Source organism: Bufo bufo, chromosome 4 (assembly GCF_905171765.1).
Source record: "Bufo bufo chromosome 4, aBufBuf1.1, whole genome shotgun sequence".
NCBI lineage: Eukaryota > Metazoa > Chordata > Amphibia > Anura > Bufonidae > Bufo > Bufo bufo.
Window position 1 is genome coordinate 296689191 of NC_053392.1, and position 15682 is coordinate 296704872.

The window sequence follows — 15682 nt, forward strand, 5'->3', positions numbered from 1 at the left end:
GATGTCAGGAGCCAATCAGGACTGGAGAGGCGGAATGAGCTGAGGTGGCGCAGGTCAGTCAGTTTCGCTTGCGTTGTACGTTGTGTGTATGTGGCGGCTGTGTGACAGGAAGGCTAGCACGTCAGATTGTGAGCTGCGCTCTCTGCTGGGGAGGCGCCTGAATAGCAGGCGAGTAGGTTTAATACAGATGTGCCGGCAGGGAGTGCAGAGACTGCGGCTTCTCCCCTGCTTCCCTTCACACGGCTACTCAAGTGATTGCCTGCAGCCACCACAAGGGGGCGCGCTGTGCGCAGACATTGCCTAACAGGTGTCTGTCAGGTCCACACAGTGCAGTTTGTGCATGCGTTTTCTTCTTACTAAAACCAAAGAGCAAACTCAAGACACAATAAGGAAACGACTTTTAGCTCTAGATACTGGGAACTGAAGTCTCATCCAGATACCAGAGGCAGTATTCGCAGAGACGTAATGTTCATACGAAAAGGTTGTAATCCGCCTCCTACTGGTCCGCAGATCTCGTGATGAGTCACCAACCACTGAATCCAAACACCGGACCCGAATACCTTCAAGAAGGAATAGAACAGATGGTGCAATACCCTCGGTATCTTTTAAGGTAAGGGATTTATTATACTCACAATTTTTGAGTTACAAGCATGCACATAGAATTGCCCGACCCGGGTTTCGCTATTAGCTTATTCAGGGGCTGCGGTACAAACGCCGCTACAAGCCACGGGTAAAAGATCACTACTCGTGGCTTGTAGCGGCGTTTGTACCGCAGCCCCTGAATAAGCTAATAGCGAAACCCGGGTCGGGCAATTCTATGTGCATGCTTGTAACTCAAAAATTGTGAGTATAATAAATCCCTTACCTTAAAAGATACCGAGGGTATTGCACCATCTGTTCTATTCCTTCTTGAAGGTATTCGGGTCCGGTGTTTGGATTCAGTGGTTGGTGACTCATCACGAGATCTGCGGACCAGTAGGAGGCGGATTACAACCTTTTCGTATGAACATTACGTCTCTGCGAATACTGCCTCTGGTATCTGGATGAGACTTCAGTTCTCTGTATTTGTAGGATTCAATAACTGACATATACTGTTCATTTAGAGCGCGGTCCCCGCACCTTCTGTTTTTTTATCCATATAGGAGACTGAACCTACTCCCTTAAGGGTACCGCTGCTGTGGTCCATTACTTTCACACTGGATAACATTATATATTTCTCTAGCTCTAGATACTGCCCAACTTTTAAAAAGCCCAATGACAATTGTTTTTTTATATTTTTTTACACTAAGCCACGCTTCTAACGTCACCCTGTCTCTACATGCCCAATAGCGCCCAGTTCATTGTGTGTGCCCACACCGTAATCCCCCTTAGTGCCCCCACACAGTAGGGTTAATAAGAAAGGATCCATCCATGTAGCCCCGTTCCCCGATGAATGAAGCACATCGTGCTCTCTAATGCAGAGCGGGACCACAGGGCGGCCGCCGAAATCCGCGATGATTGGGAGGTCTGGATCTAGGCCCAGTTCTGACTAATGCCTCATTCACACGTCCGTGATGAAATCCGTGATAAGATGGTCAGCGACGTATCCGTGGAGATGTCCATGAAGGATCCGTGTGTCCGTTTTTTGCTCTCCATATGTCATCCATGTTTCACGGACAACTGCACAGCTGAAAAATAATTTTCATAGCATTTGATCCTAATGGTCCGTGAAACGCGGATGGCGTCTGTGTTGCGTCTGTTTTTCATGGACCCATAGACTTTATGTATTCACACATTAAAAGGAATCGGTGACGTGTGAATGAGGCCTAAAAGCGCATTCAGAAACTGCGCCGAATCACATGACCGGGGCCTTAGCCTGTATCCACACATTGCAGTAGTGCGTTTTTTGCTGCTTCGTTTTGCAGTGTGTGAATAAACCCTTAGGAACAGTCGTCCAGTTTCTGCACCCTGACACCTCGTTCAGACACCCATTATACAGCATTTTCGCATCAGTTTTCCGTACATAAATGCCGGGCCAACCGCTGCTCTAACGCGTCAGAGATCTGACTGCGGTCAGTCTGGGACTTACAGCTGAAGCGCAGCTGTCTGAATGGAGTCTGAAGCTGCCATTCGTGGCCAGTTCGGTAGCAGAATGTTTTTTGTCCAGACAACAGATTATACGTCAGTGGGAGCCATCTTACCATGGGTCTGGCGCATCTTCATGGCTTTCATTGAGGCCCCTTTACAACAGATCCCGTTATACGTCAGTGGGCGCCATCTTACCATGGGTCTGGCGCATCTTCATGGCTTTCATTGAGGCCCCTTTACAACAGATCCCGTTATACGTCAGTGGGAGCCATCTTACCATGGATCTGGCGCATCTTCATGGCTTTCATTGAGGCCCCTTTACAACAGATCCCGTTATACGTCAGTGGCAGCCATCTTACCATGGGTCTGGCGCATCTTCATAGCTTTCATTGAGGCCCCTTTACAACAGATCCCGTTATACGTCAGTGGCAGCCATCTTACCATGGGTCTGGCGCATCTTCATGGCTTTCATTGAGGCCCCTTTACAACAGATCCCGTTATACGTCAGTGGGCGCCATCTTACCATGGGTCTGGCGCATCTTCATGGCTTTCATTGAGGCCCCTTTACAACAGATCCCGTTATACGTCAGTGGGAGCCATCTTACCATGGATCTGGCGCATCTTCATGGCTTTCATTGAGGCCCCTTTACAACAGATCCCGTTATACGTCAGTGGCAGCCATCTTACCATGGGTCTGGCGCATCTTCATAGCTTTCATTGAGGCCCCTTTACAACAGATCCCGTTATACGTCAGTGGCAGCCATCTTACCATGGGTCTGGCGCATCTTCATGGCTTTCATTGAGGCCCCTTTACAACAGATCCCGTTATACGTCAGTGGGCGCCATCCTACCATGGGTCTGGCGCATCTTCATGGCTTTCATTGAGGCCCCTTTACAACAGATCCCGTTATACGTCAGTGGCAGCCATCTTACCATGGGTCTGGCGCATCTTCATGGCTTTCATTGAGGCCCCTTTACAACAGATCCCGTTATACGTCAGTGGCAGCCATCTTACCATGGGTCTGGCGCATCTTCATGGCTTTCATTGAGGCCCCTTTACAACAGATCCTGTTATACGTCAGTGGGAGCCATCTTACCATGGATCTGGCGCATCTTCATGGCTTTCATTGAGGCCCCTTTACAACAGATCCCGTTATACGTCAGTGGCAGCCATCTTACCATGGGTCTGGCGCATCTTCATAGCTTTCATTGAGGCCCCTTTACAACAGATCCCGTTATACGTCAGTGGCAGCCATCTTACCATGGGTCTGGCGCATCTTCATGGCTTTCATTGAGGCCCCTTTACAACAGATCCCGTTATACGTCAGTGGGCAGCCATCTTACCATGGGTCTGGCGCATCTTCATGGCTTTCATTGAGGCCCCTTTACAACAGATCCCGTTATACGTCAGTGGCAGCCATCTTACCATGGGTCTGGCGCATCTTCATGGCTTTCATTGAGGCCCCTTTACAACAGATCCCGTTATACGTCAGTGGCAGCCATCTTACCATGGGTCTGGCGCATCTTCATGGCTTTCATTGAGGCCCCTTTACACTGCTCAGTTTAGCAGATGATTGTCAGGAAGGGAGGGTTTCTTCCCGTCAGTGGAGGAGACACATTTACATGCTACCATCCCCTTCACAGTATGGGAAGGAGTGATCGCTAGTGCCAGCGCTCGTCCCCATACAGAATCATTATTTGCCGACGGCAGAGGCTGTTTAGACGGTACAATCTGCTTCCAGCAAACAATGGCAGCACTAATTGGATAGTGTCAGAATGTGCAGGGACCCCCCTAAACTGGTAGCACCCATCTGAACCTTCACTGCAAACTGCTAGCAATTCACTCAGAACTTCTAGGAGGAGTAATAAAGGAATGAATCAACATAAAGCCATAAGAATAGATGCTCCAGAATTATTACTAAAACCACCTTCTCCAGAACAACCACAACTCCCAGCACGCACACCTATTGGGTTGTTCTTGTAACCCTCATCGTCGTCGCGCACATCGCAGGTCCTGCTGAATAAAGATAGATAGACTGCTGCAGCGCGATCAAGTGGATGCGGTGAGGTGTTGTTTTTTTGTATTGTTTTTTTAACCCCTAAATGACCATATTCTTTTGCATTCTTTCAAAATGATATGTTATAACGGAAAATAATAAAGGGAAGTTCGGGTTCCCATTGACTTCAATGGGGATTGGGGTGAAGGTCGGGTCCCAAACCCGAACTTTGACCTGAAGTGCAGCCGAACCCCAACTTCCAGGGGTTCGCTCATCCCTAAACAGGATATAATTTTTCAGCAAATCAGCTTTTCCAGATTTGTCAGACGTTTGCATCTATAATCCGGGACATGCAATAAAAAGATCAGTAACTCAGGAGCAATCTGACAGATAGTGTGCTGTTTGAACTGTTCGGGATCCTTCCACTAGATGGCGCCGCTGTGCCAACTATCCGAATGAGAAGCTTGCAGTCCAAATAGCACATCCTCAGTATCGCAGGCCCAGAACAGCCCTTTCATTTCCCCCATTGGTATCACTGCATGAATGTGACTCCCAGCTCATCTTACTGGCTAATGAGGGGCAAGCCACTCCTGGATCCTTCATTGGGTACAAAGAGAATGATAATTGTAACTCTGTTGCAAATGTTTTAGCTACTAACTCTCCAAGTAGGATAATAAGTAGGGTTGCCACCCGTACGGGATTGACCCGGACAGTCTGGGTTTGTAATCCTGTGCTCGGGTACAAGCATTTCTCAGACCCGGGCACAGGATTCATTTCAAACTGCAGTGCAGACTGTCTGACTTGCTCGCTCGCGGTCCTGACAGCTGGCGGCGAGTGAACCGGCGGCGAGCTGTGAGCACTCCGGGACCGGCTCGAACCTGAAGAGGACGAGGCCGCTGGTCAGAATGGATTGGAAGTCGGAGAGCTGGGGGCTGCGGGTGGTCAGGAGCAGGAGCACGAAGACACTGCTGAAGGAGAGCAGCAAACCCTCGCCCCACAACATGGCGGCCGCGCCGGGACTGAGCCGCTCTCACTCCCAGATCAGGCCGGATAACAATGAGACGAGCCGCGGGCCTGCGCTCCTCCCGTCCCCGACTCTTCTGCTGCGCTCCTTTCCTATCACCTCCCTTCTCCTCCGTTACTGGGCCCAGGAAAGCTGCCGGACTCTCACACAACACTCTACAGTCGGTGTGCCGGCCCCGAGTGACGGGGATGAGGGCCACATTACTCTAACTGGGGGTCACTAATGGGGGCATTATTCTTAATGGGTGGCACTTATGGGGGCATTACTCTTAGTGGGGGGCACTAATAGGGGGCATTATTCATTCTGGGGCGCATTAATAGGGCCATTACTCTTACTGGGGCACACCAGTATTCATGGTAATGCACCCCTACATTGGCCATAAACATAGACAGACTTCCTTTGCTAGACCAGGCTCCAATGCAGGTGTGACGACATCCTTACAGGGACAGACGTTTTGGCATGGACTTAGGAGTCATAACACCTAGATGTCAGATTGTAATGACTAGAATTCAAAAAAATGTTGTTCACACAATCATCTGAAAATTGTGATTTTTATGTAAGAACTTTTGGGGTCATTTATTAAACTGGTGTAACCAATCAGATTCCACCTTTTATTTTTGACAGCTCCTTTAAAAAATGAGAGGTGGAATCTGATTGGTTGCTATCGGCACCTAAGCTAGTTCTACTTTACACCAGTTTGATAAATGACCCCCTAAGAGTTTTTTGTTTTCGGCAGCAGCATGCCATAAGCCATGTACAGCACAGAATAATACACGGTATAACCTTTTTCCCCTCATTGCTGGCTGCTTCATAGCAATGCACCCTTAGTTCCCAGCCATGATCTGGGGCTTCTGCTGAGCTGCCTTGTCATAGGGCTCAAGTATTTCAGGAATGGCAAGGCAGTGTCCATAGCCTGTAATGGTCCCTCTGTGTGGATCTGATTATATACGGAGGCCAAAGATGCTTTTTACTCATATACTGTGCATGGATTCATGAGACGTGAGATGTTCTTTGACATGCTATATCACAAAAGTTATGCTGCTTTGGAGGCATCATGAGGCAGCAATATTCCTCTATGGTAAAGAAGGAGGCAAGGTACAAGATTATCCTTAGGAGTCATGCACACGACAGTTGTTTTTTGCATCCGCAAATTGTGCGTCCGCCAAAAAAAAACAGATGCGGCATCCGTTTTTTGGGGAGGATCACTTTTTTCCACAGCTCCCTTGTAATAAATGCCTATCCTTGTCTGCAAATGTGAAAAAAGTAGGACATGCACAATTTTTTTGGGCTGAAGGGAAACACAGATAACGGACGCGGAACACAAATGGATGAACTATCAGCATTTTTTTTGCTGACCCATTGAAATGAATGGGTCCCCATCCTATCCGCAAAAAAAACGGAGAGGAGGCCGACAAAAACAACTGTCGTGTGCATGAGGCCTTAGGAACATTGAAATTAACAGTTTATTTTGTCTACAGGCTACATTCACGTAACAAAGGACAAAGTACCGCTGCATGTAGCAGTGTATTGTCCGGCAAAATGCTGAAATCCATATTGACAATCCAACGAACACCATTCTAGTCAGTGTTGGGAAGCGGTGGTGTCCAGCTTATGCCTATACAGTAAGGTCACGTACTCAACCAGTTGTCCATCCTTCCATTTAGTCTGGGGAGAACATTTCCAGGTTGAGACTGGAGTCTCTTCTTGAGCTTCCAGTGAATCTCCACTACAGTGCACCAGCATTTTCTAATAAAGATTAAATGTGCAAACGTATCCCTTCCCTGCTATGAGACCAGATAGCTGGAACCTCCTAGCACTGCGGCTGTATATGAATGTTGGCCAAACTTACTGATTTCAAGGGGACCTCCAACCATTATGTGACTCTCCTCCGATACTATGTGTCTGTAGAAAAAGGAATTGGGTAGCTAGATTTCAGTGTGTCCAGTCCTTTAGTTCTCAGAGGAGATAGGCCAATGCCAGAGGAGTTTAGCAGCAGCTTACTCCCATCTTCCTATTGAGAACGTGCATGTGTGGGGGGTCATTCAGCTGACTGGTATCTACTGTGTACAGCCAGCCTGAAACGTATCTAGATACTATCTTTATATCTGTTTTTATGTCCTTTTTTCTCTACCACTCTCTTGCACCCTTATTTTTCCTAGACCAGTTCTTTAGTTAACTAAACTGGTTTATAATGGAGTCACACTCTCCTGGGACAGAGATGTTATTTGTCCCACAAACAGGGCCGTTTGAAGGAATTTGGGGGCCCCAAGCAAAATAGACATGGAGGCCGCCCCCCGCCCTCCACACCCTCCCCACCTTACGCACGCAAAGCCTACAGGAACCACAGTATAGCCATACAGTTTAAGTTCACCCACACTTTATATAAATAAAAAAGGAGGTTTACAGTGCAAATACTGCTGTTGCATTTAATGTGCATGAAATTTGAACAGTGCCATCCACAGATCCCCCCTCCCCTAAACAGTGCCATCCACAGATCTCCCCCCTAAACAGTGCCATCCACAGATCTCCCCCCTAAACAGTGCCATCCACAGATCTCCCCCCTAAACAGTGCCATCCACATATCCCCCCTAAACAGTGCCATCCACATATCCCCCCTAAACAGTGCCATCCACATATCCCCCCTAAACAGTGCCATCCACAGATCCCCCCTAAACAGTGCCATCCACAGATCCCCCCTAAACAGTGCCATTCACAGATCCCCCCTAAACAGTGCCATCCACAGATCCCCCCTCCCCTAAACAGTGCCATCCACAGATCTCCCCCCTAAACAGTGCCATCCACAGATCCCCCCTCCCCTAAACAGTGCCATCCACAGATCTCCCCCCTAAACAGTGCCATCCACAGATCTCCCCCTAAACAGTGCCATCCACAGATCCCTCCCTAAACAGTGCCATCCACAGATCCCCCTAAACAGTGCCATCCACAGATCCCCCTAAACAGTGCCATCCACAGATCCCCCTCCCCTAAACAGTGCCATCCACAGATCTCCCCCCTAAACAGTGTCATCACAAGATCCCTCCTTCCCCAAAATAGTGCCATCCACAGATCCCCCCCTCCCCTAAACAGTGCCATGATGGCACTGTTTAGGGGAGGGGGGATCTGTGGATGGCACTGTTTAGGGGGGATTTGTGGATGGCACTGTTTAGGGGGGATTTGTGGATGGCACTGTTTAGGGGAGGGGAATCTGTGGATGGCACTGTAAGGGGATCTGTGGATGGCACTGTTTAGGGGGGGATCTGTGGATGGCACTGTAGGGGGATCTGTGGATGGCACTGTAGGGGGATCTGTGGATGGCACTGTTTAGGGGGGATTTGTGGATGGCACTGTTTAGGGGGGAGATCTGTGGATGGCACTGTTTAGGGGGGAGATCTGTGGATGGCACTGTTTAGGGGGGAGATCTGTGGATGGCACTGTTTAGGGGGGAGATCTGTGGATGGCACTGTTTAGGGGGAGATCTGTGGATGGCACTGTTTAGGGGAGGGGGATCTGTGGATGGCACTGTTTAGGGGAGGGGGGATCTGTGGATGGCACTGTTTAGGGGAGGAGGGATCTGTGGATGGCACTGTTTAGGGGAGGGGGGATCTGTGGATGGCACTGTAGGGGGATCTGTGGATGGCACTGTAGGGGGATCTGTGGATGGCACTGTAGGGGGATCTGTGGATGGCACTGTTTAGGGGGGATTTGTGGATGGCACTGTTTAGGGGGGGATTTGTGGATGGCACTGTTTAGGGGGGGATCTGTGGATGGCACTGTAGGGGGATCTGTGGATGGCACTGTAGGGGGATCTGTGGATGGCACTGTAGGGGGATCTGTGGATGGCACTGTTTAGGGGGATTTGTGGATGGCACTGTTTATGGGGGAGATCTGTGGATGGCACTGTTTAGGGGAGGGGGGATCTGTGGATGGCACTGTAGGGAGATCTGTGGATGGCACTGTTTAGGGGGGATCTGTGGATGGCACTGTTTAGGAGGGATCTGTGGATGGCACTGTTTAGGGGGGATCTGTGGATGGCACTGTAGGGGGATCTGTGGATGGCACTGTAGGGGATCTGTGGATTGCACTGTAGGGGGATCTGTGGATGGCACTGTAGGGGGAATCTGTGGATGGCACTGTAGGGGGATCTGTGGATGGCACTGTTTAGGGGGGATTTGTGCTGGCACTGTTTAGGGGGGGATCTGTGGATGGCACTGTAGGGGGATCTGTGGATGGCACTGTAGGGGGATCTGTGGATGGCACTGTAGGGGGATCTGTGGATGGCACTGTTTAGGGGGGAGATCTGTGGATGGCACTGTTTAGGGGGGGATCTGTCGATGGCACTGTTTAGGGGAGGAGGGATCTGTGGATGGCACTGTTTAGGGGAGGGGGGATCTGTGGATGGCACTGTTTAGGGGAGGAGGGATCTGTGGATGGCACTGTTTAGGGGAGGGGGGATCTGTGGATGGCACTGTTTAGGGGGGATCTGTGGATGGCACTGTTTAGGGGGGATCTGTGGATGGCACTGTAGGGGGATCTGTGGATGGCACTGTAGGGGGATCTGTGGATGGCACTGTAGGGGGATCTGTGGATGGCACTGTTTAGGGGGGATTTGTGGATGGCACTGTTTAGGGGGAGATCTGTGGATGGCACTGTTTAGGGGAGGGGGGATCTGTGGATGGCACTGTAGGGGGATCTGTGGATGGCACTGTAGGGGGATCTGTGGATGGCACTGTAGGGGGATCTGTGGATGGCACTGTTTAGGGGGGAGATCTGTGGATGGCACTGTTTAGGGGGGATCTGTGGATGGCACTGTTTAGGGGGGGATCTGTGGATGGCACTGTTTAGGGGGGAGATCTGTGGATGGCACTGTTTAGGGGAGGAGGGATCTGTGGATGGCACTGTTTAGGGCAGGGGGGATCTGTGGATGGCACTGTTTAGGGGAGGAGGGATCTGTGGATGGCACTGTTTAGGGGAGGGGGGATCTGTGGATGGCACTGTTTAGGGGGGATCTGTGGATGGCACTGTTTAGGGGGGAGATCTGTGGATGGCACTGTTTAGGGGAGGAGGGATCTGTGGATGGCACTGTTTAGGGGAGGGGGGATCTGTGGATGGCACTGTTTAGAGGGGATCTGTGGATGGCACTGTTTAGGGGAGGAGGGATCTGTGGATGGCACTGTGGATGGGGGGGATCTGTGGATGGCACTGTAGGGGGATCTGTGGATGGCACTGCCATCCACAGATCCCCCTACAGTGCCATCCACAGATCTCCCTCCCCGACGTTTACAGCAGTATATTTATAAACTAATCAGTAACTACTTTAACTTTAATCATTGCTGAGCTCTTTACTTGGATTATTTGGATATCTTACTTTGTTTTAGCTCCGGTAATAGCAGGCAGTGCGGGGGGCGGCGCTCACTCACTGACGTCACGCGCCTGCACCGCCTAGTGGGAGGAGCAGGCGCGTGACGTCAGTGAGTGAGCGCCGCCCGCCGCACTGCCTGCTATTACCGGAGCTAAGACAAAGTAAGAGATATCCAAATAATCCAAGTAAAGAGCTCAGCAATGAGCAATGATTAAAGTTAAAGTAGTTACTGATTAGTTTATAAATATACTGCTGTGAGCGGCGTGGCCCTGTATATTCTAACCCCCAGGCAAGCGTCCCTGTCACCATGGGAACGCCTGGGGGTTAGAATATACCATCGGATTTGAGTTTTTACGATCTCACTGAGCTCGTAAAACTCAGATCCGATGGTATATTCTAACCCCCAGGCAAGCGTCCCCGTCACCATGGGAACGCCTGGGGGTTAGAATATACCATCGGATCTTCTGAGTTACTCAGCCTTAAAGGAAGCAAAACACGCACCGGCTCTGCTTGGCCCCGGGCCAGCTCGGGGCCCCAAGCAATTGCTTGTTTTGCCTGTCTGTTAGCGACGGGCCTGCCCACAAAAGGAGACGCTGCCAGGGGCGAGATACACCTTCTGGAATCTGTATAGTTGGTGTGGACGGCCTTGAGATTTTAACAGGCTGAAATGAATTTCTTGTAGAGTATGCAGATGATATATAACCTTGTGGAAATTACACTTATGAGCACAGATGCATCATACAAAACTTCCTGCAATCCAACATTTTGTCCCTCTTTCTGTGTTTAGGCGGTCGGTGTCATTCTTCTGTATGATTATTACAATGAGTACAAGCACAAGAGAATGCCTTGAACTTCAGCTCCTGGAGATGGAAATGCTCTTCTCAATGTTTCCTAGCAAAGAGGACATTGTCATCAATGGTGTGAATTCACTTTCCATTTTAAGAAGGTATTTAGAAGGAACGTATGAGTCTCTGCCACCATCTATTGAATATTCGGTTTTTGTTAAAACTGAAGATCTGAAGGTAAGAAATGTTCATTTGTACAAACTGTTGTGTACAGGAATCTTTCCACTGAGAGCTGTTCCAAAAAAGGCTTTATTATTACATTTCATATGGACAGTATCTCGATAGATAAACATTTTTGAAAATGTAGCAAAAGGAAAAACTAAAATGATGCATAAACAGAAGTATTCAGACCCTTTGTTATGACACTAGAAATTTAGCTCTGGGATCCTCTCATTTCTCTTCATCATATTTGAGATGTTTCTGCAGCTTGATTGGAGTCCACCTGTGGTAAATTCAGTTGATTGGATGTGATTTGAAAAGACACACCCCTGTCTATAATAAGGTATCACAGCTGGGAATGCATGTCAGAGTGAAAACCAAGTTATGGGGAGCAAAGAACTTCTTGTAGATCTCAGAGACAGGATTGTGTGGTGGCACACATCTGGAGAAGGGTGGCTGCCCCACCAAAGTAAGTAATAGGAGGAGAAGGGCCTTGGTAAGAGAGGTGACCAATAACCCAATGGTCCCTCTGACTGAGCTCCAATGATCCTGCCATGGTAGCATGCACGTGAATTTACTTTATACGAGTTTCTGGTAAATTTTGTTCTCCTCAGTAAAATACACATAGGCTCTGAAGTATCATTCCTCACTTCATTGGCATCAAAAAGTTGCATTTTTACACTACTTCCTCCAGTTTTGTAATGTGGGTGTGGTTAGCTAAGTTAATGAGTTTCACTTCAGATTTATCATTGAGATTTTTTTTTTTAAAGAGGACCTTTCACCGATTCTTACCCTATGAACTAAGTATACAGCCATGTGGAGCGGCGCCCGGGGATCTCACTGCACTTACTATTATCCCCGGGCGCCGCTCCGTTCTCCTGCTATGTCCTCCGGTATCTCCGTTCCCTAAGTTATGGTAGGCGGAGTCTGCCCTAGCGCTGGCCAATCGCATTGCAGAGCTCACAGCCTGGGAGAAAATAACCTCCCAGGCTGTGAGCTCTGCGCTGCGATTGGCCAGCGCTAGGGCAGACTCCGCCTACCATAACTTAGGGACTGGTATCTCCGCCTACTATAACTTAGTGAGCGGAGATACCGGAGGGCATAGCGGCAGAACGGAGCGGCGCTCGGGGATAATAGTAAGTGCAGTGAGATCCCCGGGCGCCGCTCTACATATCTGTATAGTTAGTTCATAGGGTAAGAATCGGTGAAAGGTCCTCTTTAAGTCATAATCTCACTCCAGGAGGAGGTGGAGTAGGCTTAAGGATAAGACAAATTTATCAAACAAAACTTTTGATAAATGTGGCATAAAGTACTTCAATGCAGACTCAAGCAAAACTGACTTCAAATATTCCCCTTATGATAAATTCCCTCCATAATGTTTTCAAAAAAAGCACCGAAAGGACCCTTGGACTGTGTGAAACAGATGAAACCAATATTGAACTTTTTGGCCTCAATTCTGAGCACCATGTATAGAGGAAACCAGGCACTGCCCAATACCATCCCTACAGTGAAGCTTGGTGGGGAAACTGGTCAGGGCTGAGGGCAAGCTGAGTGGAGCAAAGTAAAGAGATAGACTTAATGAAAACCTGATCTAGAGTGCTCTGGGCTGAAGGTTTACTTTCCAACAAGACAATGGCACTAAGCACACAGCCAAAACAACACAGGTGTGGCTTATGGACAACTCTGTGAATGTCCTTGAGTGGACCAGTCAGAGCTCTGACTTGAACCCAATCGAACATCTCTGGAAAGACTTGAAAATGGCTGTCCACCGATGATCCCCACCCAACCTGACAGAGCTTGAGAGGATCTGCAGAGAAGAATGGGAGAAAATCACCAAATCCAGATGTGCAAACTTTGTGGCATCATACCTACAGACTAGAGGCTGGAATCGCTGCCATTGGAGCTTCAACTAAGTACAGAGTAAAGGGTCTGAATACTTACAGTATGTCTTTGGAATATTTTAGTTTTTACTTTTCAATACATTAGCAAAGATTTCAAACATTCTTTTCACTTTCTCATTATGCGATACTGTGTGCAGAATGATAGGGAAAAACTAAAAAAAAAATTTAAAATTTCGCCCAAGGCCGCAACATAACAAAATGTTAAAAATGTGAAAGGGTATGAAGACTTTCCGAATGCATTGTATCTAAGGATGAATTGTAGAGTTCAGTATCAGAAAGTAAAGATGCAGCATAGCTAAATTAATTGGGGTTTTCTGGTTTCAGCAAAAAATTGAACAACGCTATGGAATAGTCTAAAATAAAGCAGTACTTACCGAGTAGATCCCGCACCACCACTCCAGTTCTTCCGGCTGAGCTTTATTTACCTATGTGACAGCTTTAGCCAATCGGAGGTGGACCGAAGAATTTAGTGATTTGGGTGCAGCAGTCTTGTGTTGTCGATATGTCGTCAGCCCTGCTGCCCATACAGCCCAGCCCAATTCTTATATTAAACTACTCCACTGCATTTTTTGTATTCTTGCTGAAACTATTGCAGAAACTATTTCTGTAATGTATAAAAATCAATAAGTTACTGCCAGTGTGCACTATGTTAGTGATGAAAGGGTATTATCTGAATTTCAGGAGAAAGCAGAATTACACGTGTATCTTCCTCACTCTTACCCCACAAAGGAACCTCAGCTGTTTGTTCGGTCAACCGCCTTGGACAAGCTGCAGCACAATGATCTGAATAAATGTCTGGCAACCTATGTAAGTTCACTGGACCGTGGGGACCTGTGCATCACAAACGCTATTCAATGGCTGGCAGACAATCTATCCTCTTATGTGGAGAAATCCAAGCACACCAATGGGAATGAAGCAGACATGAAAAAAATCTCTATTACTTTCCATCGCATGTGGATCTATAGCCACCACATATACCGGCAGGAACTACGCAAAAAGATCTTGGACTGTGCTAAGAGACTGAATTTGACAGGTTTCTGCTTGACAGGGAAGCCAGGCGTGATATGTATAGAGGGGGATAAGGAGCATTGTGAGGAATTCTGGAGGGACATCCGCTACCCTAACTGGAAGCATATCTCATGTAAGCACACCGAAAGCCAAGATGTGACTGAATCCATGGATGGTCTACGACTGTTCCAAGCCTTTGAAGAGCTGACTTTTGAGGCTCATGGAGACTATGGACTGAGGAACGATTACCATATGGATTTAGGGCAGTTCTTTGAATACCTCCGAAAGCATCAGAGTGAACATATCTTTCAGATTTTGTTTGGCATTGAGGGAAAATCCTGAGTTCTGATTCATTTTCTTATATCAATTATAAAACCAAAGCACAGCACTAAGAAGTTTAAATAGCATCTGTCCGCAGATTTGTGCCTATGACACTGGCTGACCTGTTACATATGCGCTTGGCAGCTGAAGGCATCTGTGTTGGTTCCAGGTTCATATGAGGTTTTCATGTATGCAAATGAACCTCTAGGAGTAATGGGAGCATTGCCCTTATACCTAGAGGTTCAACTCTCTCTGCAACTCCCGCGCCCTCTCCACTTTGATAGGGCCAGGCAGTGAAATCCTCACCATGCCTGGCTCCATCAAGGTGGAGACGGTGTGGCAGTTTCAGGTAGAGCAGAGCAATGCTCCTAGAGGCTCATTTGCATATTGGAAAACCTCAGGTGAACATGGGACCAACACAGATGCCTTCAGCTGCCAAGTGCACATGTAACAGGTCAGCTAGATGGTCAGTCTGCTGATAGATGGTCTTTAAGGAACTACAGAACCCATAAATACAGGGTGGCCCACCTGCAATATCTCCAAATCAAACTGCATAATAGTAAATCTGTTTTAGTTGCCCATTGCAACCAATCACAGCTCAGCTTTCACTTCCTACAGGGATCGAAACAAATTAAATCTGAGCTCTGATTGGTTGCTATGGAAAGCAAAGACAGATTTACTATTAGTCAGTTTGATTTGGAGATATTGGAGGCGGGCTACTTTTTCATGGCCACCCTGTATAATGGTTTAAATTTGCAGCCATATGAAAAAATTTTAATAAAATTGTGTTGCCAGTAACAAAGGCTTTACTAATAGTTATTTCTTCCGATAATGGCAAAAACTGTATGACTGAATGTAAACATTGTATTGCATTAGTCTTAGACAATCCATGTATGGTGTTAAACCATACAACATATAAAGTATTCCTACTCGTATGGTAAATCTAGTTCACGTGTTTCATGAGCTAGCACAGGTACATATTGGGGTCAGAGAAGGGTGAT

At 47.9% G+C, this 15682-nt stretch overlaps 1 protein-coding gene across 1 annotated transcript; it reads left to right on the forward strand.

Annotated features, from left to right (window-relative positions):
• Nucleotides 1-34: 34 nt before the first annotated feature.
• RWDD2A (RWD domain containing 2A) lies at nucleotides 35-15221 on the forward strand. Its single transcript, XM_040426818.1, has 3 exons — nucleotides 35-53; nucleotides 11235-11469; nucleotides 14034-15221. Exons 2-3 carry the CDS (start codon nucleotides 11257-11259, stop codon nucleotides 14700-14702), a joined length of 882 nt encoding a protein of 293 aa, XP_040282752.1. The 5' UTR covers nucleotides 35-53; nucleotides 11235-11256; the 3' UTR covers nucleotides 14703-15221.
• The last annotated feature ends 461 nt before the right edge of the window (nucleotides 15222-15682 follow it).